Source organism: Artibeus jamaicensis, unplaced genomic scaffold, assembly GCF_021234435.1.
Source record: "Artibeus jamaicensis isolate MK-2021 breed Jamaican fruit bat unplaced genomic scaffold, CSHL_Jam_final contig_3152, whole genome shotgun sequence".
Classification (NCBI taxonomy): domain Eukaryota; kingdom Metazoa; phylum Chordata; class Mammalia; order Chiroptera; family Phyllostomidae; genus Artibeus; species Artibeus jamaicensis.
The window spans coordinates 6,120,108-6,140,506 of record NW_026521729.1 but is presented as its reverse complement, the minus strand read 5'-3'; the positions used below and the strand labels follow the sequence as shown (position 1 = coordinate 6,140,506).

The 20,399-nt window shown below is 57.1% G+C and overlaps 1 protein-coding gene across 5 annotated transcripts in view; it reads left to right on the top strand.

The window, feature by feature from the left end:
* TENT4B (terminal nucleotidyltransferase 4B) overlaps positions 1-18,539 on the top strand; it is a 37,575-nt gene extending 19,036 nt beyond the window's left edge. For 2 of the 5 annotated variants that reach the window (XM_053663199.1, XM_037141587.2), the window contains exons 4-14: positions 4,452-4,575; positions 6,139-6,185; positions 7,630-7,750; positions 8,666-8,773; positions 10,082-10,210; positions 10,831-11,044; positions 12,448-12,574; positions 12,673-12,776; positions 12,872-13,059; positions 14,610-14,774; positions 16,006-18,539. In XM_053663199.1, the coding sequence (XP_053519174.1) occupies positions 4,452-4,575; positions 6,139-6,185; positions 7,630-7,750; positions 8,666-8,773; positions 10,082-10,210; positions 10,831-11,044; positions 12,448-12,574; positions 12,673-12,776; positions 12,872-13,059; positions 14,610-14,774; positions 16,006-16,182 (1,504 nt within the window). In that variant the 3' untranslated portion in view covers positions 16,183-18,539. Of the gene's footprint in view, positions 1-4,451; positions 4,576-6,138; positions 6,186-7,629; positions 7,751-8,665; positions 8,774-10,081; positions 10,211-10,830; positions 11,058-12,447; positions 12,575-12,672; positions 12,777-12,871; positions 13,060-14,609; positions 14,775-16,005 lie in introns of those variants that run through there. The other 3 variants (XM_037141589.2, XM_053663201.1, XM_053663200.1) reach the window with 3 other exon arrangements.
* The last annotated feature ends 1,860 nt before the right edge of the window (positions 18,540-20,399 follow it).

Below are 20,399 nucleotides of genomic sequence, written 5' to 3'. Positions count from 1 at the left end.
CAGCGCTTACCCAACAAGTCTTACCAGCACCAGAGAACACCTGGTAAGTTCAGAAAACCTGTCTCTCCCTGTCGGCCTTGGTCCCAGCTCCCTCGGCCCAGGTGATCGTCAGTACTTAGCTCACAGGTTTCAAACGTAAGCCAGTTTACCTTCCTCCAGGTGAGCAATTAGTGAAGCAAATCACCGCTGACACGTGTGGCACGTCCGATGCTCGTGCGTCGGGGCCCTGGGAGCAGGTGCCCTGGCTGGCGCCGCGCCCCTTTCAGCAGCACCTGGAGGCAGGGGCGACGGGCGGGTGCCTGGGTGTCTGTAGAGCAGCGTCTGCGTCTGAACAGCAGCCTCTCTGCTGAAGGCGAGTAACAAACCCGTGGAACGTAGGCGGCGGGTATAATTGTGGCATCAGAGTTGTGTGGGTTGAACACATCCACGTCTCACTGTCACAGTAAAGACGCAGGCTCCTGCCCTGCCAGCTCAGTGGGCTGGAACGTTGTCCCCTCCACACCGAGGCTGTGGGTTCAATCCCCAGTCCAGGCACATGCAGGAAGCAACCAGTGAGTGCGGCTGTGGGTAGAGCAACAAATCGATGCCTTTCTGGACCCCTTCCCTCCCGCCCTCCCTCCATCCCTCTTTCTCTAAAATCAATTGAAAATAGATATAACAAACTTCTGCGAATAACTCTTCTTATTGGCATTTGGACCTCGTTTGATCAGGAAGGATTTAGCCTTGTTTTCTCACTCAGTAAATATTCGAGGACCTCTCCCACTTGGGGAATAAGTTTATTAACTAGGCTTTTCTCTCAAGATATTTGGTCTTGGTCAGGGAATCCTGTCAGCCGTCCTTCAAGTTCCCCACCCGTTCCAGATGTGGTCAGTCTGCGCAGTGGTGGGGGCGTTCCCAATTCGCCCGGAAGAGCGGAGACCCACGGACAGGAGCTGGAGAGCGCAGCTCGGAGGCGGCCGTCTCTTCCCTCTTCTCGCCCTTTTCCTTCACCTTAGGATTGCCCAGCGGTGTGGCCGGGCTGGGGCCGAGAAGGACGGAGCCCCGGGGGGAGAGGTGGGATGGCTCCTTCCTTCCTTCTCAGTGGAGGGGCCCCGGCTAGTAAAATCCCGGTGCAGGACTGGAGAGCACCGGACACAGGGGGCGGGGGGTAAAGGAGCGGTCCCGTTTCTGGGGAGGCGGGTAGGAGCACCTCTCAAAAGCAGACAAAAACGGAAAACAACTCCTGTAGGGGGCCTGCTCGGGACTCTCACTCCCAGGACGCGACCGAGGAGTGTGGGGACCTGCCGCCGCGCGACGTCGAGGACGCCCGCAGAGCTCGCCGGGGTTGGACAGGTGGACCTGCTCCTTCTAAGTTTGTTCACGCCGCCCTCCGGTTTCCTGCTCTCCCTTGTTTTGTTTTTTAAATCTCAGGATACATGAGAATTTGGGGGTGTGAGTATGTTCCTTTTTCTTATCGTCACCATAGAAAGCTAGACGCATTGTGTGGACTTCAACACGTAAGGATTGTAGGGTGTTCCATTCTGCAAATGCCTGTCACCTTGGCTTTGAAAAATGGCCGTGGTCCTTATGCTGCTGTCCCCTGGAGAGGCCGTGTCTCTGTGCACGGGGAGACATGTTTCTGAGCAGGCAGTGGCCGTCCTTCATTCCAAAGGACGCCTGTGGTTCTCAGGCCACACTGCCCTCCTTCCCGGTTCTGCCATTTCACCCTGGTGTGAGGGTCCGTGTCCTCGGGTCCTGGCACCCAGCTCACGTTGAGGCACACGGCCCCCCTCATGGCCGTGTGGACGTGGGGCGGGTAGGTTCACACGCTGAACTGGGGTCCTGGGGGACATGGGGGGCAGACGTGCACACTGAACCAGGGGTCCTGGGTCTGGGCGAGTGGGGCTGAGTCCAGGAGGGGTGAGTCCGAATGGAGGGACCCGTGAGTGGGTGACCGGTTGTGGCCACCTGTTGGCGGGAGGCAGGGCTGGGCTGGAGTGTATGGGAGCCCCTGGGGGTGGGGGTGAAATTTTGCCAGGAGGCGACATTGGTGCTCTGTGCCGCTGTGGTAAAGGGTGTTCCGAGGGCCCAGGGCCTGCCTGGGCTGTTGTTCCAGAGAGACGAGCTGGGTGCACAGGGTTCTGTGCCCTGCACGGGGTGGGGGGGCGGGTGATTTGTGCTCTGGAAGGGACCCTGGAGGTCACAGGGACCACGGCGGAGGCCTTCAGAGGGGACAGGACTGGAACCCTGCGGTGGGACAGGTCTCACTTGGAAGGTGTTTTGGTAGGGGCATCGGAGGTGGGGTGGAAGGGCCAGGATTCGGAGACCTGTTGGCTCCACAGCATGAGGGAGGACGACCCAGGGAAGCTGCTGAGGTTTCCATTTGGGCCAGTGTCTCCGGGAGGGAGCAGGGTGGAGAAGGACCTGGAGTCGTGTGTGGACTCACTGAGTCTGACGCATCGCCTGGCAGAGCTGCCTGGCTGGCAGGGGGTCAGTTTCTTCGCACCTTGAATCCTGGGGCCTCCCGACTCAGCCACTCAGTCTGCAGTAGGCTCGCCCCGGGGCTGGTGCTTCACTCACTTGTCTCAGCGATGGGGGGGACACCTGCACCTCAGCCGTGCTCCCCAGAGGCGGCTGCCGCCCGCCCAGCGCGTGGGCTCTTCCGGAGACTCGCCTGGCTTCCAGGCCTGCACATCCCAAGGACCGGCGACTCAGACGAGCGCCAACTCACTGCAGGCAGCACTGGGACTTCCCATGCGCGGGTTTGGGGTCCCTCAGTGTCCCCCACAGGCCAGCGGCCAGCTGCTGAGCTCCTCCTGTGGTCCCTAGGGCTTCCGGGCCGCCGGTGGTGTTGCTCTTGGTCTGCAAGGGTGGCTGGTTAGGGTAACTCCGGTTCTCCTTTAAGTGCCAGTTTTCTTCAGTCATTACTTTCTCTTGGTATCCAAATCTTGTAAGAACGTACAGTGGGAATGAACATGTATGCGTTTTTTAGAGGCGGCCTGTAGAAACTGTACAGTTTTTCCTACTCACCGATGTACTCACTGCACAGGGTGGTGCAGAGCCCTGTTCTTGGGTGGGGGGGCAGTACACACACAGAGATGGAGTGAGACGGTCGAGCCCCCAGCGTCCCTGCGTGCCTGTCCCGAGGTGATGGCTGTTAGCAGCTTCCCTTCCAGAAAAGGTGTCAACACCCGGAGAGGCCTGTGTGTGCGTGGCACATGAAAGGGATCCTGTTGCACGCGTGGTGCGTTTCCTTCCCCTCTCTGCCCCTGTGACTAGGGTTGTCACCGAAGGGAGGGTCTGGGAGTGCTGGGCCCCACGGATGCGCGTGGAGGCACCTCTGGCATTTTTAGTGTCCAGTAGTGCTCCGGGGAGTGTCCTCGCTCCCTCCCAGAGTGCTGGGGAGGGGCCTTGCTGAGGTGCGGGTAGAAGACCCCCCTCCACCCTTGTGTGGCCAGCGGTGCGGGACCCCGATGCAGGGGCTCACCCCGCCTGGGCTCACTTGAGCCATGTGGCCGGCATCCGCGTGGGTGGAGCAGGCCTCCTTCCACGGTGCTTGCTGCCCTCCCAGAGGTGGTGTGGCGCACTCACGCCGGCTTGGCACGCCTGTCCTCTGTCCTGCGTTGGGAGCGGCCTGGTCTTTCTCCTCTCCTTCCTCAGTCCCCGGCCCTTGGGCCTGGGCCCCATGTCCTTGTGTGTGGTTTCCGGAGTCCACTCCTTTCCCGCCACTGGCTCCCAGGCCTCTGCCGGGTAGTGTAGAAGCCGCGCTCCGCATCCGGGCTGGCCCCCCGCCCCCCAGCCCCTCTGTGTCTGTGCAGATCCCAGATGGGCCTTCTGCAGGTACCGCACATCCGGGGCCTCTTCCCGGTCCCTCTCAGAAGCGTTCCCACGCGGGGCTCCCTGTTCCCACCGGGGGGAAGCCCAACCTCCCGCTCGTCTGTCCAAGCCCACGTCACTGGTGCCTTCCGGTCCCTGGAAGCCCAGCTCTGTCCTGGAGCCCTGTGGGCAGCAGTGCCGTTCAGGGCTCAGCGGTGGCCCCAGCAGACATGACGGGAGGCATGCCCTGGCCCCTGTGCGGATGGAGGGCTACCGTGGGGCCGAGGGCCAGGCCTGCTGCTGGAGGCCGACGTGCCGCCGCATCCAGGCCGTCCAGCTCGGGTCCCTGGAGCAGGGGTGCGAGGCGGCGCCGGCCTCACCCCAGTGACAGGTGCTGCGGGGCTGTCAGTCCTCCACCAGGACTCCTGGGACCTCCATAGTTTTCGAAGTGTTTTGGCATTTTTGATGCAGTTCTGTGCGTTCCCATTTTAGCTGGGCGTGAATCGTAGCGTTACAGTTAAGGTAGAAATTTATGGCTGCAAAGTCCTCAGCTGACCTACAAGACTTAATTAGGTGAGATTATTGAAGATACTGATGTTCTGTGGCAGTGGCCCTGCCCATATAACTGTTCTGCTTCCCACCCCACCTCCCTGCAGTCTGCACGAGGAAATCAGTGATTTCTACGAATACATGTCTCCGCGGCCAGAGGAGGAGAAGATGCGGATGGAGGTGGTGAGCCGGATCGAGAGCGTGATCAAGGAGCTCTGGCCCAGCGCGGACGTGAGTGCCCGCTGCCGGGTTGCTGGGTGGGTGGTGTGTGTCGGGGGTCTGTGCCTCTGCCCAGTGTCGTGGAAGGACATTTTGAAGGCCGACAGGTATCTGCAGCCCTTAGAATTGGGCTTCGAGATTACTGGTGTTGGATGGATGCCTCACTTCCTGCATTGCTCCTGACACGCTAGGCGCAGGCGGACCAGGACTCACGCCCCCTGGCGGTCAGGTTATGTTCCCACCTGCCAGGAGACATGCTGTGTGGCCGTTTGTAGCGACTGAACAGGTCAAGTGGGAATGGCTCGTGTTATCTGAAGTTCCTTTTCTTAGGCTGAGGCAGACGTCGCTCCCCGCATGCGTACCCCCGCTCCAGCCTCCTCGCCCGCAGGCGCAGCCTCCTCGCCCGCAGGCGCAGCCCCCAGCCAAGGCTGCCTCCCTGCTCCCTGTGGTCCTTGTTTCCCGCACCCAGGCGGTGCTGCTTGTTTCCGGCTCCTTTGAGGGTCTGGTGGCCAGTCTGGTGGGTTCTGAGAAGTGACCTGTTAGCACCCATTACTGCGCGTCACCCAGCTTGTCTTTAGACTGTGTCCTGAGGTGGCCAAGGGGAAGCGAGGGAGCTGGGTTGGGTTTTCTTCCCAGTGGGCAAAACAAAGATGCTTCAGGTGAGATCCTGCAGGTGACGGGAAGGGGGGAGGACGCTAGTCTTTGACTGCGCAGCCACCACGAGTCATGTTGCTTCTGTTGCCCTAAGTCAGTGGCTCTCAGCTGGGGGGTATTTGCCCCCCAGGAGGCACTTGGCATTATGGGTTGGAGACACCCTTATTAGCAGGACTGGTGAGGTGCTCCTGGCAGACAGCCGTGCAGTCCCCAGGGTTCGCTAAGTGTCCGCCATGCACAAGACAGCCCCCGAGACTGAGAACAGCCTGCCCCAAATGTCAGTGGTGCTGAAGGCCGGAAACCCTGGCCCATCCTCCTCCCTCCCCCTCCCCCCTCTCCCCCCTCCTCCCTGAGGGAGCTCCATCCCTGCTGTTTGACAGCCCCGCTGTGAGCAGGGGCCCGGGTCCGGCCCTCCTCCGAGGCTGTGCTTTTCAGTCATCCCCACGCCCCCAGCCTTTCTTGTGGTCACTCACATACACACCCAGCCTGAGTCTTCCAGCGCTCTGTGCGGCGGACCAGGGTGGACAGAGGATGTGTCCCAGCCTTGTGCCGCTGCAGGGAGTCACGGCCACAGTTCTTGGGCTGGCCTTCGAGCCAGTGCTTGTCCTGCAGGGGGCGTCATCTGGCCCCCAGTCAGTGCTTTGTGAGGTGATCCCTACTCACAGCACACACAGCATGCATTTATGATTACATGGGAGCGTCAGTGACTTGAGTGCCACTTTTGAAAGTTTCCTCTTTTAGTCTGTGTGTTTGATATTTGAACCTAATAGGTTTAACTGCATTCCGAATGTCTGCCTATGGGGTTGGAAAACTGCCCCTGCAGTAATCAAAAGGGCCAGTAGAGGGCAGCAGAAACCAGCATTTCCCCATGGCACCGCGGTAGCTCGGCTGAAAACAATAAAATAATTGTTTCTGTTTCAGGTCCAGATATTTGGGAGTTTCAAAACTGGCCTGTATTTACCTACTAGGTTAGTATATTAATGAAGCTTTCAAGGGTTTGTGCATTTTTCTGGAGTGTATTTATTTTGGCTATTGATTGTGTAAGTGTAGAAACAAACAGATCTTTGAAACAAATTCACTTACTGTACTTGACCTGCATTATCTGGAGGTAGGGTGTCACTAAGGACATCTCATCACACAGTACAGGATTGTTCTGTCATCTCAGGTGGATGCACAGGGGACACACCGCGGTGACATCAGTTAGCACTCATCGCAGCACCCCCCCCCCGCAGGCTGCCTGGCCCCTCCCTCACCCCGTGCCACCATGTCTGTTGGGGGCTCTGTGGGGAGCCCCCTGTTTGTGCCTAAGGGCTGTGCAGGCTCCAGGGCCAGGCCTCCCAGTGTTAAGAGCTCATTCTGTCGCCCACTGTAGGCCTCCCGACGCAGAAACTCGGGTGCAGACCCTCCTGAGGGAGGACGTGGTCTCTCAGGCCCCCTTTATCTCTGTGATCCACAGCAGGGGTGAATGGAGACCTGTTCTCTGCGAGTTGGGGTGTGGTGGTCTTGAAGGGGGGAGCCTTCGTCATGGTTTAGTTTTTGTCCTCATTGTGGTCAGAACAGTTAACGTGAGGTTTGCCCTCCTAACAAATTTCGAAGCGCAGGTAGTAGAGTCTCAGTGGAGTCACAGTGGAGTTGCAGGCGTCCAGCCTGCGGTTCGATTGGGGCTCAATTCGGCTTCTGTCCCTGGTCTTGCACGTGGTGACTCAGACGGACCCCAGCAACTTCCCCTCTTCCCAGTGCTGGCCTGGGCCTGGGAAGCATCTAAAGCCTTCGGCCTGGGGCTCGTCAGTGCCTGTCCGTGTTTAGGTTCTGAACTTCACCAGCGCCCTGAGTCGCTCTTCCTGAAAACCTTGATTGAACTGTGTGAATTGTGGGCACGGCCCCGCAGTTCAGATTTGAGAAGGACACACAGTCACAGGGAGAAGCCGACCGCCCTGTGTCCCCAGCCCCACCCCTCGGAGGGCCTAGGTGCGCTCAGTCCGAGCCTTTCCTTGCAGATGCTCCGTGCATGTGCAAGGAAGTGTGTGCAGGCATGTTTTCTTTGCTATACAAGCGGCGGCCTCTTACCTTCTATACTTGCTAGTCTGAGTGACAGCCACGTGGAGGGTCTCAGGTTTCTAGCCCAGAACCTTGCTCAGCAGGAAATGGTAACTGGTGCTTTTTGAGGTTCTCCTTCTCGCACACTCGCCTTTTCCTGGGGCCTCACTTGTGTGCAGTGACTAAGCGGAGGTGGCTGGTGAAATGGACAGCCTCCCCTCAGCTCCGAGACAGTTGCCACCAGCACCTGGGGCTCCGTGGGGCGGGGGCGGGTTTTCGCAGCCTCAAGCGAGGGGTGCAAGCTTGAGTCTGTGTTACACCAAGCGTGCATCCTTGCTTCTTCAAACCCGCTGTGGGCGTGTGTTCTGTGTCCAGTGACATCGACCTGGTGGTGTTCGGGAAGTGGGAGAACCTCCCCCTCTGGACCCTGGAAGAGGCTCTTCGGAAACACAAAGTCGCAGATGAGGACTCAGTGAAAGTTCTAGACAAAGCCACTGTGAGTCCCCCCATTTCCTCTTCCGGGCCCCCGTCCCTCGTGCAGGAGACTCAGAGCTGGGGTTTGCTGGGTGAGCAGGAGACAGACAGGTGGCCCGGCCCCGCTCAGGTGTTCCTTCCACGGAGTCCCCATGGTGGCTGCACAGCCCTGGGAGGTCTTTCTAGGACCAGGACGTGGCGACGCCGCAACCACTCCCAGGGGCGCAGGCCCTGGTACGGCGTCCGCGGTGGGAGTCTCGTCGGCCAGGCCTGGCTTTGACAGCATGGGAGTGGCCATGGAAGGATGTTGACGGGAGCTTAGAATACACCTATTTTGCAGATTTTGTTTCTCTGACGCAAAACAGCCTGCATTTTTCTTATAAAAACCCACTGATTTGGAACCCGGCTCCGCACAGTCTGTGCCTCCTGCACTGTGTGCGGCAAGCTCCTCCGCCTTCAAAGAACTCCTCGGTCTCACGCACACCCTCTGTAGCTTCATGTGGGTGGTCCTCGCGTCGAACCTGCTCTGCCGGGCTGTCCGCACAGCCCCGTGTGCAGCTGACCCCGATGCCACAGGGCTGTGTGGGGCTGAGGGTCCAGCCGCTTTCTTACTAGAAACCGGCCACGGGCTCAAGGCTCGTAACTGATGTCACCTGGAGTAGGAGCCTGTTTACCAAAGTGCGTAAAATGGCAAGAAAGGTTTTTGTCGCTTGTCTCAAAATTCTCAGCCAAGAGAGGTGGTAAAGTAGGTCGTATGAGGTACAATGCTTACTATGCAAAGAGACGTTTCTAGAAGGCAGGGCAGCTGTGGTGCGCAGTGTCCAGAACACCCGTGTCCAGTGAGGGATCAAGACCTCAAGTCTGGTCACCCTCCCTGCCCTGATTTGGTCATGGAATTTCGTCCACGTGTTCTAATTTTACCTTTCTACTCTTCTAGGTACCTATTATTAAATTAACAGACTCTTTTACTGAAGTGAAAGTTGACATCAGCTTTAACGTGCAGAATGGCGTGAGAGCCGCGGACCTCATCAAAGATTTCACCAAGGTCAGTGAATTCACAGTGCTGGGGCAGCGCTGCTGGGAGAAGCGGCCTCGGCGTCGAGGTTCTGCGCTGGTCAGCTTGGCCGGATTGTGTGTCTGGGTGTGGCTGTCAGAGCCTCTCTTCTGTGGCCTGGCTTTGCTGTCCTCAAATCTGCTGGTGACCGTAGTAGTTTTAGTGTGACCTCAAGTGAGGTTTCAAGGCCGAGAAAGCTTTCGCAGAACCTCCCTGCCCTCGGGAAGCCCCAGCAGGCGTGGAGCAGAGCCCCGTCCGTCTCGGTCTCCCAGTGTTTGGCCCGGGACCTGCCGGCCCTGCTCTGGGCCCTGCCCCCTGCCAGTGTCCTGCCCTGTCTGCGGGGACTTGAGTCTGTCCCCGCTTCTGCTGGTTCCGGTTTCCTCCGGGATGGGCTGACTAGGCAAAGGACAGGGAGACGCTGGTCACTTGACACCTTGTGGCTGTGGATCATTGCCCTTTTTTTCTTGCTTATTCTTTTGAAATTTTAACAAAAGAAATAAATAGCACCTGTATGCATATTAATTTATACTTTTTTAATGTAATATTTTAGAGACTTTTTTCACGTTTGCACAGATGTGTTCCCTTCATTTAAAGATGCTGTTTCTGACTTCGACCATAATGTTTAAAAAATGGTTGTTCCTCCACACTGTTATTTCTCACGCGTGTTTACTCTGATGCGACTTGCAGAAGTGCACACTCTTGTCCCTTTCGAAAGTGTACGTGTTCACAGTTGGTGTCGGGAAGAAGCGGGGAATCCCTAGTAACTGCCCCCACCCCCACCCCCACTGGGTAATGGTCGTGAAGGTTTCTTTCCAGAAGCTGGTGCCTCTGTCATCCCCGTCCGGGTCCCCAGCCTCGGGTCTGGTCCCCGTGTGCCCGCTCAGGCGCTCTCATGTGCCCTGTGGAGCGGGGACGGTTCCGGCCACCCGCCCCCACGGAAGCGGGTCTTCAGGACCCACCCACGGGCAATGATTCTTTCCCTTACTGCGCACTTTAGAGGGGACTTTGTCCCGTCCGGGTCGTGTTTCCCGCTCACAGATGAGCCTCCTGCTGGACTGGCCGGAGCAGGTGCCTTGGATGGGCTCCACCCACGTCCATGTCCCGTCCTGCCTGCCGCTCTCCACGGCCGCACGTCCCCTGATTCCCGCAGCGCGCTTTCTCGGGGCTCTTACCACGGAGGGTGGGCTGCAGTGCAGTGTGCAATGCGAGGACCGGCGTGTGCGCAGAGGCCAGTGTGCCGCTCCGCTCAGGGCTGTTCCTCGCGCAGGAAGTGGTCGACACGCGCCTCTTCTCTTTCAGAAGTACCCTGTGCTGCCCTACTTGGTCTTGGTGCTGAAGCAGTTCTTGCTGCAGAGGGACCTCAACGAGGTGTTCACAGGTGGCATTGGCTCTTACAGCCTCTTCCTCATGGCGGTCAGTTTCCTGCAGGTACGTCCTGTGGCTCCGACGTGCTGGTGCGCACTGACTTTGACACCTGAGTTAGGGAGTCACTCTGGAGAAGTGTAAGTCAGACTCTCAGTCGCAATGCTGCTGTTGAATGCTTAGGTCTTCTGAGACCGGGTACCTTTTGCAATTGAGCAAGCACGTGTTAAGAACTCCCTGGGGAAGAATATTTGTTTATGTTTTTGTTTTCAGTCTCGTATGTTTTAGTCTGGGACTTTTCACTGCAAGCTTTAACATGCAAAGGCATCCCGTGGTTTCCACGAGTGTGAGTGGTAGGAGAGAGGCCAAAGTGGGAGTGTCCTCTAAGCAGCTGCCCTGTGAGTCTCGCCGGACGGGCCTGCCCATGGGCAGGAGGTGCAAGGAGGCCGGCGGCCGGCCTGGGTGCGCACGAGTCTGTGACGTCCAGCCGGGTCTGCATCCGGGGCACCTCCCGGGTTGTCTCGGCCCGCTCCACGCCGCTTGACCGCGGCACGGCCTCGTGACCTGCCGGCCGCTCTGCTCCACCAAGTGTCCGCGTGTCGATAGCCACAGGATATGACAGTTGTCCCACCTCAGTAAGCCGGAGAGTGCCCGACATGATTTCTTTCTCTCTCTTCTGGTTTTAGTTGCACCCCAGGGAAGATGCTTGCATCCCCAACACAAACTATGGTGTTCTCTTGATAGAGTTTTTTGAATTATATGGACGGCACTTCAATTATTTAAAGACTGGCATCCGGATAAAGGACGGGGGTTCATACGTGGCCAAAGACGAAGTGCAGAAAAATATGCTGGACGGCTACCGGCCATCGATGCTTTATATTGAAGATCCTCTCCAACCAGGTATTGAAATTAGGTAAATGTGTGGGCATCGTCAGTCGCTGTGTTGCACGTGGAATTCTCTGTAGATAAAAAATGGAGGGCCACTTCTCATGTGGTCGTTCTGTGTTTCATCAGAGTGTTACATACATAAGCAAACATGAAAATAAACACACACTCCAGAAACACATGTTGCCAGCCTGGGAACCAAAGGGTTGCTGGTTCGATTCCCGGTCAGGGCACATGCCTGGGTTGCCGGCTAGGTCCCCAGAAGGAGGTGCATGAGAAGCAACTGCACATGGATGTTTCTCTCCCTCTTTTTCTCCCTCCCTTCCCCTCTCTAAAAATAAATAAAATATTTTTAAAAAAGAAAAGGAAAGTAAACCCCGCTGCGGACTGTCAGGTGGGTGGGGAGTGGAGCCCCCCCCTTCTGCCGGCCCAGAGGAGCGGGCGTGGTGGTTGGGGCGGGTCTGTGCACATCTCCAGCGTGACAGCCTCTTCTCCTGTCGTCGTGGCCTGATTCCAGCCCGCGGTCAGCCAGGGGGGTCATTATTACTGTTGGACCTATAAAATCACACAGGTTTCCAGGGTACAGTCCTACAGCACGTCATCTGTGTTTTGTGTCGTGTGCCCCCAGCCCCCTTCCAGTCCCCTTCCGTCAGCACTCGCCCCCGGCCCCCCGCATGGGCCTGGGAGGGTTTTCCAGCCAGGGCGTTGCGGTGAGGACTCTGCAAGCCCACAGGCAGCCACGCAGCTCAAGTGCAGAGAAAGGAGGATCAAGTCCCTCTCAGAGTCCCCCCTCTGACTGTGCCGCTCTGGCCTCGCAGTGGCTTGACAGTGAGCAGAGAAGGAATTCCTCCCGCACTTCCCTGATGTTCTGGGCTCGCTTGTAGCCATTCGCTTTCATGCGTTAACTTGGAAAGTCAGGGAGAAAAGGGTGTTAAGAGTAGGTGCCCAGCAGCCTTTTCCAGCTCATGAATATTAATCATTGTGTGCGTTCGGTCTCTCGGGACACGCTCAGTGGGAGCCTGCTCTGTGTAAAGGACACACAGATCCCCCCCGGGTGGTCTGCCGCCTGGAGCTCCTGAGGTGCAGTGGGGCCAGCCACAGAGCCGCTGGGAGTGAAAACTGGGTGTTTCCAGTTCATTTTGGTCTCACTCCTCAGGTAGAACAGGCAGGGACTTATGTCTGTGGGCTGGCGGTGGGACGTCCCCTGCGAGGCCAGAGTGTGTCAGGCGACCTGGGCCCCGGACAACTTCTCACTTCACAACGCTCAGGCTTGGAGCCGGGGGTGTGCGGGTCCTGGGTCCCGAGGGCCACTCCGGTGGGGCAGCACCTGCCCGTGCTTTCTGGAGGGAGGCCTGTGAACACGTAGCCGTGTCAAGCATCGGGCAAGCTTCCCGTCTCACGGGCACATTCTCCCCCAGGCAACGATGTGGGAAGGAGCTCGTACGGGGCCATGCAGGTGAAGCAGGCCTTCGACTACGCCTACGTGGTCCTGAGTCACGCTGTGTCGCCCATAGCCAAGTACTACCCCAACAACGAGACCGAGAGGTAACGGTCCGCCCGGGGTCAGCCCGCGCGTCGGGGTTGGCTGTTGCGCCTGCCTTCCGAGTGACGTCCCTCCCCCTCCTCTTCTCCAACGCACACAGCATATTAGGCAGAATCATCAGAGTGACGGACGAGGTGGCCACGTACCGAGACTGGATATCGAAGCAGTGGGGCTTGCAGAGCAGGCCTGCGCCCGCCCGCCACGGTGAGCGCCCGCCCTCGGTCCACTGTTTGAGGCTTTTCTGAGTTGTGTGCGTTTGATGGGAAGAAACGTTTTCCAATCTTTTGCCACTCTTTCAGGAAATGGTGTTACCTTGATAGTAGATTCTCAGCAGTTAGATAAATGTAATAATAATCTGTCTGAAGAAAATGAAGCCCTTGGAAAATGTAGAAGTAAAACTTCGGAATCTGTTAGTAAACACTCTTCAAACTCTTCATCAGGTCCGGTGTCTTCGTCTTCGGCCACACAGTCCAGCTCTAGTGACGTCGTAAGTATGAAGACAGGGCCTTTCTAGCCCTAGGCGCCCGGGAAGCCCGTGGGGGGCGGCCATCTAGGGGGCGGGGCCGCCTGGCTCTCTGATTGGTCAGTGGGGCGCTGAATGATGCGAACCAGCATCCTGCTTCTGGGCACTGGTCCCATTTCCCAACACTCGCGCCCGGGCTGCACCGCGCACGCTGGGCGAGCCAGCCGGCCCTGCCGTCCCTCTCTCTGTCCACACTGACACATTTCCACGTGCATTGCGCCTGTCCCTGCAGTTCCCCAGAGAGCCCCTTGCTGACCAGAGCCCAGTTCTGGTCCTGGTTTGCTTTTCATGTAAAATTGACACATAAGAAGGTTTTAATTGTACACCCACTGAATTTTCACAAGCATATACACACGTGTGTGACAAACCCAACGAGACAGAGACTGCGTCTGGAGGGCAGTCCCGGCCCCACCCTTGGGGGTGACACTGTCGGGAGTGCCTCACACGACAGATCCGTTCTGCCTGTCCCGGAATGTTTGTGACGGTGTGTGTGTGCTTCCTCGTGTGGGGCTGCTTCCACTCGGTAGTGTTCTTGAGCCTCTTGGTTTAACTTCTACAAATTGAGACGTAATTCTCATAGTTGACCATTTAAAAATGTGTCATGTGCTGGTTTTCAGTATATTCACAACCGTCACCTGATTCCAAGGCGTTTCCAGCCCCCAAAAAAGCAGCCTGGCGGCGGGGCCCCTGGCAGCCCCCCTTGCACGCCCCCGCGGCCCTGCTGTGCGGCGGCCCCGTCCCAGTGCATCTACGTGGGTCACAGCCCCACTGGCTTTTCCGTATCGGGGTTACGTTTGCGTTTGCCTAATTGAGATGTAAAGGGGCTTCCCCATCAGTCGAAGTTTGCCTTTGGGAGGCCGTGCAACATGAAAAGCCACCCAAACAGAGAAGGGATGTTTTTTACTGCTGACAAGGACTGTGCGTCACAGTGGTGCCGTGAAGCCTCACGTGCAGAGCTGGTGGGGTCCCCTCTGGCTCCTGGAGTGAGCTGGCCTGGGGGCGGAGCGGCAGGGACAGAGCCTGTGAACCGGCAGTGCTGTGCAGGGCTCAGCCTAGACCTGAGGGCACAGTGGCCACAGCCAGGCGGGCTCTGCCGTGGGTCCGGGACGTCTGTGTCACAGGGCGCCTGCGGGAAGAGCTCCCTGAAGCAGCTGCTGTCACAGAGACGTGGGTGGGGCCTCGCAAACCGCCCTCCCTCGGGGTCCCACCCCTCGCCCTGCACTGCAGTCCATTTTGAACACTCGCACCTCCGTGGGCTTCTTTAAGGTGATGGCCAAGGTCAGGCGTGGCTGGTGGTGTAACAAGGCACAGAAGCCCTCTGATAAAATGAGCCTCTCTCAGTGTTTGGAGGAAGACTGGAGCACTTTGTGGGGGGCAGCCCTCCGTGTGCCCCTGCAGTGAATGCACTGGTGCCACACTGGGCGCGGGGAGTGGTCAGCTGAAATGTCTTCCTCTGTGTGTTGCGTGTCCGAATTATCAGTGCATCACGTTGTAACTCTTGTTACTCGCGGTAGGATTCCGACGCGACGCCATGTAAAACCCCGAAACAGCTGCTCTGCCGTCCGTCCCCCGGGAACCGCGTGGGGTCGCAGGAGGTGCCCGTGGAGACCTTGCAGGCCGGCGGGAGAGCGCAGGGCACCCCGGCCACCAGCACGCCGAGCAGCGTCAGCAAGTCGCAGGTGCGTGCGGCATTCGGGACACAGCACCTCCGGCGTCTCACCTGTCGGTGTGCGTCACAGGTGGAGGACAGCGCGGGGCCGACACACAGCCGGCCTTGTCCCGAGAGGTCCCAAGCTCAGCAGCACTTGCAGTCTCGGGATGTCCCGGCGGCTTTGCAGGCCTCTGGGGGCCCTCGTAAGATGTCCCAGTCCGCTGCTCGGACTCCGGCTACAGCATCAGGGAGTCACACCGGGGTGTCCGGGGTCCTTGCCTGTGGAGCACACGCAGACGCAGCTGCACGTGCGGCTTCACGGCCGTGTCGCACACGTCTGGGTGTGAATGCCGCTTGCACGGAGTGCGGCACAAGGAACGCCCCTTTTCCTTACACAACCACAAGCGTGTGATCCCGTGACATTACAGGATGACACTCATGCACTTACGACAGTGTAGGTGACGTGTTGAGTTGGAACTATAAATCGTGACACCCATGTTATTACCCTTCCGACCAGCCTCGGGCAGGTGTTACTTCTGTCGGGCCCTGTGTTTCGGTCTGTCTGCCTCGGATGCGGAGCGGCCCGAGTTGCAGTGCCCAGGCTGCGGACAGCCGTGCACAGTTGTCCAGCGTCTCAGTTAGAGGGGGCCACAGAGCGTCTCTGTCTGAAGGGTTTTTTATTGCCTAGAATTGTATTATCGCAATGAATCAAAATGAGGGGAAGAAGCCACGTTCCCCTGGGCTCCAACCTCAGGCCTCCGACCTCCGACCCCTCCGAGCACAGCAGGACGGGGGAGGTGCTTGGCAGGAGGGAGGGACTGTTGTATTGGTGCCTCCCGCCCGCCGTGGCCTGCAGACTCCACCTGACCTTTCCAGCCTTAGTTGTAAGCACCAAAGAGTTCTCCAGAAGGGGCAGTTAATGTGGCAGGTGGCAGCAGAAGGGGCAGCCAGCTGTCACACCGCTGACCTGGCTGGCAGTGCCAGTTAGCGCTCGGTGTGTGGACTGGGGGGTCCCCTGAGAAAAGTCGCCCATTCTGTCTGGTCTGTGAGAAGGCCAGGCGGTGCTCTGGGCTTCTCGGTGCCCCCGGTGAAAAACGGCTCCGTTTCAGAGCAGTAACCCTGGGGGTGTCATTTTCTGCCTGCCACGTAATCGTGGCCGTGGCCGTGGAGAGGCCCGGGCGCCGGTGTCAGTGGGGTGTCGGTGGGTGTGCAGGTGCAGCGTGGCGCTCATGTCTTGGTGCCCGCTTCCTCTCCCGCAGCATGGGCCCGCCCGGCTCTTCCGGTCTTCCAGCAAAGGCTTCCAAGGCACGGCTCCGACAGGCCACGGGGCCTCGGCGACAGAGAAGCAGCATCCGGGCCGGTCCAGTAACCAGTATTTCCACGGCAAGAAGAGGAGGCACAAGAGGGACGCCCCGCTCGCAGACCTGTGCAGATAGTCGGCGGGGCGCGGTGGACCGCCTCTGCGCAGAGACCTCAGCCCGGGGCCGCGGCCGGGACTCCGGGGACGTGCCCCAGCCCGGCGCCGTCCATGCGTTGATTCAGCGTTTTTCCCCTGCTCACCGCAGAACGGATCATGAAGACTGACAGCTGCAGGAACCAAAAGCAAGCAAAGGGGGGGAAGGCTGCTCGTGGATAAGTCACGTGCTACAACAGGGTCATTTTAGGATTTGAAGCTTGAATGTAAATGAAATGTATTTCTCATTGGCTTCATGCAGAGTTAGGGGACTGGGAGTCAGTGGGGGGCGAGGAAGAACACGGAATTCGGAGGGCCGGGGAGGGCGGAGGACAGGCATCTCGTAGAAAGCCCAGACCCCAGCGGGGGGCGTGGCCTGTGCATGTTTTTTAAAAAGTATTTTTGCACATGTTTATCATTTTATTGTGTGTATATATAGATGACCACATAGGAAATTGGCATTTGTAATAGTGGATTTGTTAATACTTTTTACATAACATTACTGTTTAAATCGTAAACAGGTTCTCTCAGGATTAGTTTGCAAAATAATCTGATTTGTCATAACATCCACACGTAGGGAAGTGATTTGTTCTCTCGATCGGTTTTCCTTGGCAATGAAATGACAGGCCCTGGTGACCTGCTGCTGCGGGAGCGTTTCCTCTCTCGAGAAAAGGTTCACAGCGGCAAATGACGCTCATTTTATTTTGTACAAACGAACATACGTGTCTGTGCTGTGTCCTGGTGTGTGAGCACTGAAAACCTAGTCATCTCAAAATCAACTTGCGACCGTTTTCTAGAGTGCTGTCGTCCTGACCTCCTCGTGTGTGTTTCCTTTGCGGTCTTTTAAAATTTTTATTTCACTCTTTTATTTTCTAAAATCTCTGACAGGGAGGCACGGGCCGCAGCCCTTGCAAGCATTGCCGGCACCGCCGACCCCGGGGGCTGCCAGTGCCTGGGCCCCTCGCCCCAGCTCGGGAGCCCCGGTGCCGCGGCTGTCGGGGAGCACGCCTGCAAGCAGCTTTCGCTACGTCACACCTGCGAAGGACTGTTTCCTCGTGCTCCACTTGACACTTTCGGTGTTGTCGATCGTCCAGAAGGAAATGGTCTTTACGATGGGCCTGTTCTGTGTTGCCTTATTAAGACCAAATACTCTTGTCAGCCCGTCCCTCACCCTCTCCTTCCATGGAATTGTTGTCTTCAATTAAAACTTTTTTAAACCTCCGCTTGTTTCAATCATACTGTAAGTTTCGGTTGTGGTCAGCTCTGAGATGTGTCACTCTGGTTCGTCATGTGCTGAGTTTGCAGCTCGGTTGGGGGGTCGCCCCCGGTCGAGTGTGCGTGACGCTTCTGCGAACACTTTCTCTGGCCAGAGCGTCTGTGTTCAGCGTCAGCGTGGGCTCTGCTGGCCGCGGCCATTTCCGAGAGGAGATTCTTTTATATGTGTGTACATACAAAGTACTGTTGGCTTTTAGGAATTTCTTTTATATACGTTTATGAAATACTGAAGACCGATCAGACCATTAATGGACACTTAGTGCAACTTTTTATAAAGAAAATAATGCTAAAGTCAGACCAAAACTATAATGTCATCACTGAAATCAGCAATTCTCAATGTGTTCGTGTTTTAATTCACAAGGGAAAAATGCGTTCCAGACCCGGAAACCCTGATACCTGTGCAGAACCGTGGGAGGTTTTAAATGTCACTTTTAAATGTCACGTTACTTGGCCGGTGTTTCAAACCTTCCGAGTCCCATTTTACCCTGATCAGAATTTGTATCAAGGTGTCAAGCTTCCGTTTGTTTGAAACCTGTTTGTCCTGACGCTGTACGCATAATCACAGTATTTATTTTCTAGGACCGTTGTGAGTGTGTAGACCTATGTTTACTGCTAAGGGAACAATTATTTATAAAATAAAGTGAAATTCAGTATTCGCTGCCTACTTCGGACACTTCATACTCACAGACCCACCTGCCACGCTGACCGTGTGCTCAGAGGACCGCCCTCATCGTTGGAAGCGAACGGACTCTTGGGGCGTGGGTAGCCGTGTCCGGTGAGCATGTGATTCTGTTCAAAGTGCTGGTAGCGGGAAGATAATCTTGATTCCATTGGGAATCTTAGGTTTTCGTAAACTTATTGGGAAAATAGTTTTTCCTGTACTGCTGATGTTTCTTTTTGGTAAACAGTATCTTTCTAAAAAGGACAAAAGCGTGAAGGCGAAATTGAGGCGTGTACATTTCCTCAGCCGACCAGCATTGTATTCGTGTGTTACTGTGTGTCTTGCAGCGAGCAGGGCGGAAGCCGGCTCGTTTTTCAATCCGAAGTAAAGTAACTTTGAAGAACTTCCCGTGTGCCCGCTTGTTTTGTTCTGCAGCTGCGATCTCGGGTTTCTTGACTCCCATCTCACCGCTTTGCTTTGAGTTTGGTACTTGGAAGCTTTGGTGAACCCATCAGAAACACGTCCTTTCAGTGCTCCAACCCCTGCACCACGTCCACGAATCATACACCTGTCCTTTGCCAGATCCTGGGGACAGAGGGTAGACAAATTCTGCCCCACCGTGGGGGCTCCCCTTTGGTGGTCACGTACGTGTGCCCGGTCAGTGCCGATGCTGCGTGCAAAGCCGTGACGGGCGTCCGAATGCTGGTTTTAGAGGTGCTGACATGTCAGAGGCATCGGCACAAGACCCGAGTGGCTCTGTTTCCACGGTGAAGGTGAGCACGCCTCTCCCTCCAGCTCTGAGGGGTCCGTCCAGGCGCCTGGTTTTTCACGCCCGCATCCACTTCCGGGAGGTTGCCAGCGCCCTGCGGACCTTGCCCTGGCCTGTGGGACCGGCCGGCTCCGCAGGCAGCTGCCCTCCAGTCTGGACCCTCCCGTCACCACGCAGCTTTTATTTGCTTGGCCCAGATGTTCCCGGACAAGGTCTTGGGGCACCGTGTGTGCCGCAGGGAGAGCATTTTTAATCGTGTTGTAGAGCTTACACCCCACCCCGCACATCATCTCCCCCCACCCCGTGTCACGGCAAGGCGAGTTGTGTTTGCCGTGACCTGCAGTGACGAGGGTTTGGGGTTCCCGGGGCCGAGGGCGGGCCAGGAGAGGGTGACACCGTGCGTGGCAGTGCCCTCTGCTGCCGTGGCCTGCTCCTTGCAGAGTAGCCCTTGGTGACTGGGGTCAGTTACCGAGGTTGCCCTGCGAAAATCCCTAGGAACCCCTGCTGTCGGAGCAGAGCGAGAAGCGTCGCTGGTGTTTTTGCGGGTTGTGGCCGTGTTGTCGCAGTGCTAACAGAGGTTTTTGTCCGTTCCTTCCATCACAGCACCACGCGGTTGATTTCTCAGCGTGTTAGTCACCCGCTAGGAATGCTGATAGGAGAACCGATTGCTTCTGAATATTCAGAAGTTGAAGGTCGAAAGTATGAGCGCCGTGGCCAGTCGTGCGGTGAGGACTACTGGAATGTTAAGATGCGTGGTTGGAAGGGTCGGTCCCCGCTGTCCTGGCTCAGGAAGCGTGTCATGGAAACCGGTGTTCTCCTGAAGCACGCACGAGCGGGGCACCCTCTAAGTGGCTCTCTTGAGCTTAATTGAGTGGAAAAGTGATACTTCACAGTTACCCTGGATCCTCATGGTCGTTAGTGACCCGGTTCCCGCAGTGAATGTTTAGAGAGTATGTCTTGTTAACATGGGGACCGACAGGTAGCGCGGTTCCTTGGAAGTGTCTTTGCAGCTGTTCTGAGCCTCAAGACTTCAGTTAATGCCATTTTTTTAGAAGATTTTATTTATTTAGAGAGAGGGGAAGGGAAGGAGAGAAACATCAACGTGTGGTTACTTCTCACGTGGACCCCACTGGGGACCTGACCCCACAACCCAGGCCTGTGACCTTGACTGGGAATCAAACCAGCCACCCTTTGGTTCGCAGGCCAGCACTCAGTCCACTGAGCCACACCAGCCAGGGCCAGTTAACACCGTTTTGTGCAAACACTCACGGGCAGGGTCAGTGTGAACACTTGTGAGCAAACGTCAGTCCTCTGCCGGGTGTTCAGCACAGCTAAGGAGCGAGCCAGGCCTTCCTGCGGAGGTGACCTGCCCGGCTCGGACAGTGGCTCGGCCCAGAGGCCATTCCTTCCCCTGCCCCGTGAGCTGTGTCGGCTGGACACCTTAGGTGACTTCCTTTCATCAGAGAGAATGGGCCACGTGCGTTGAGTGCTGACA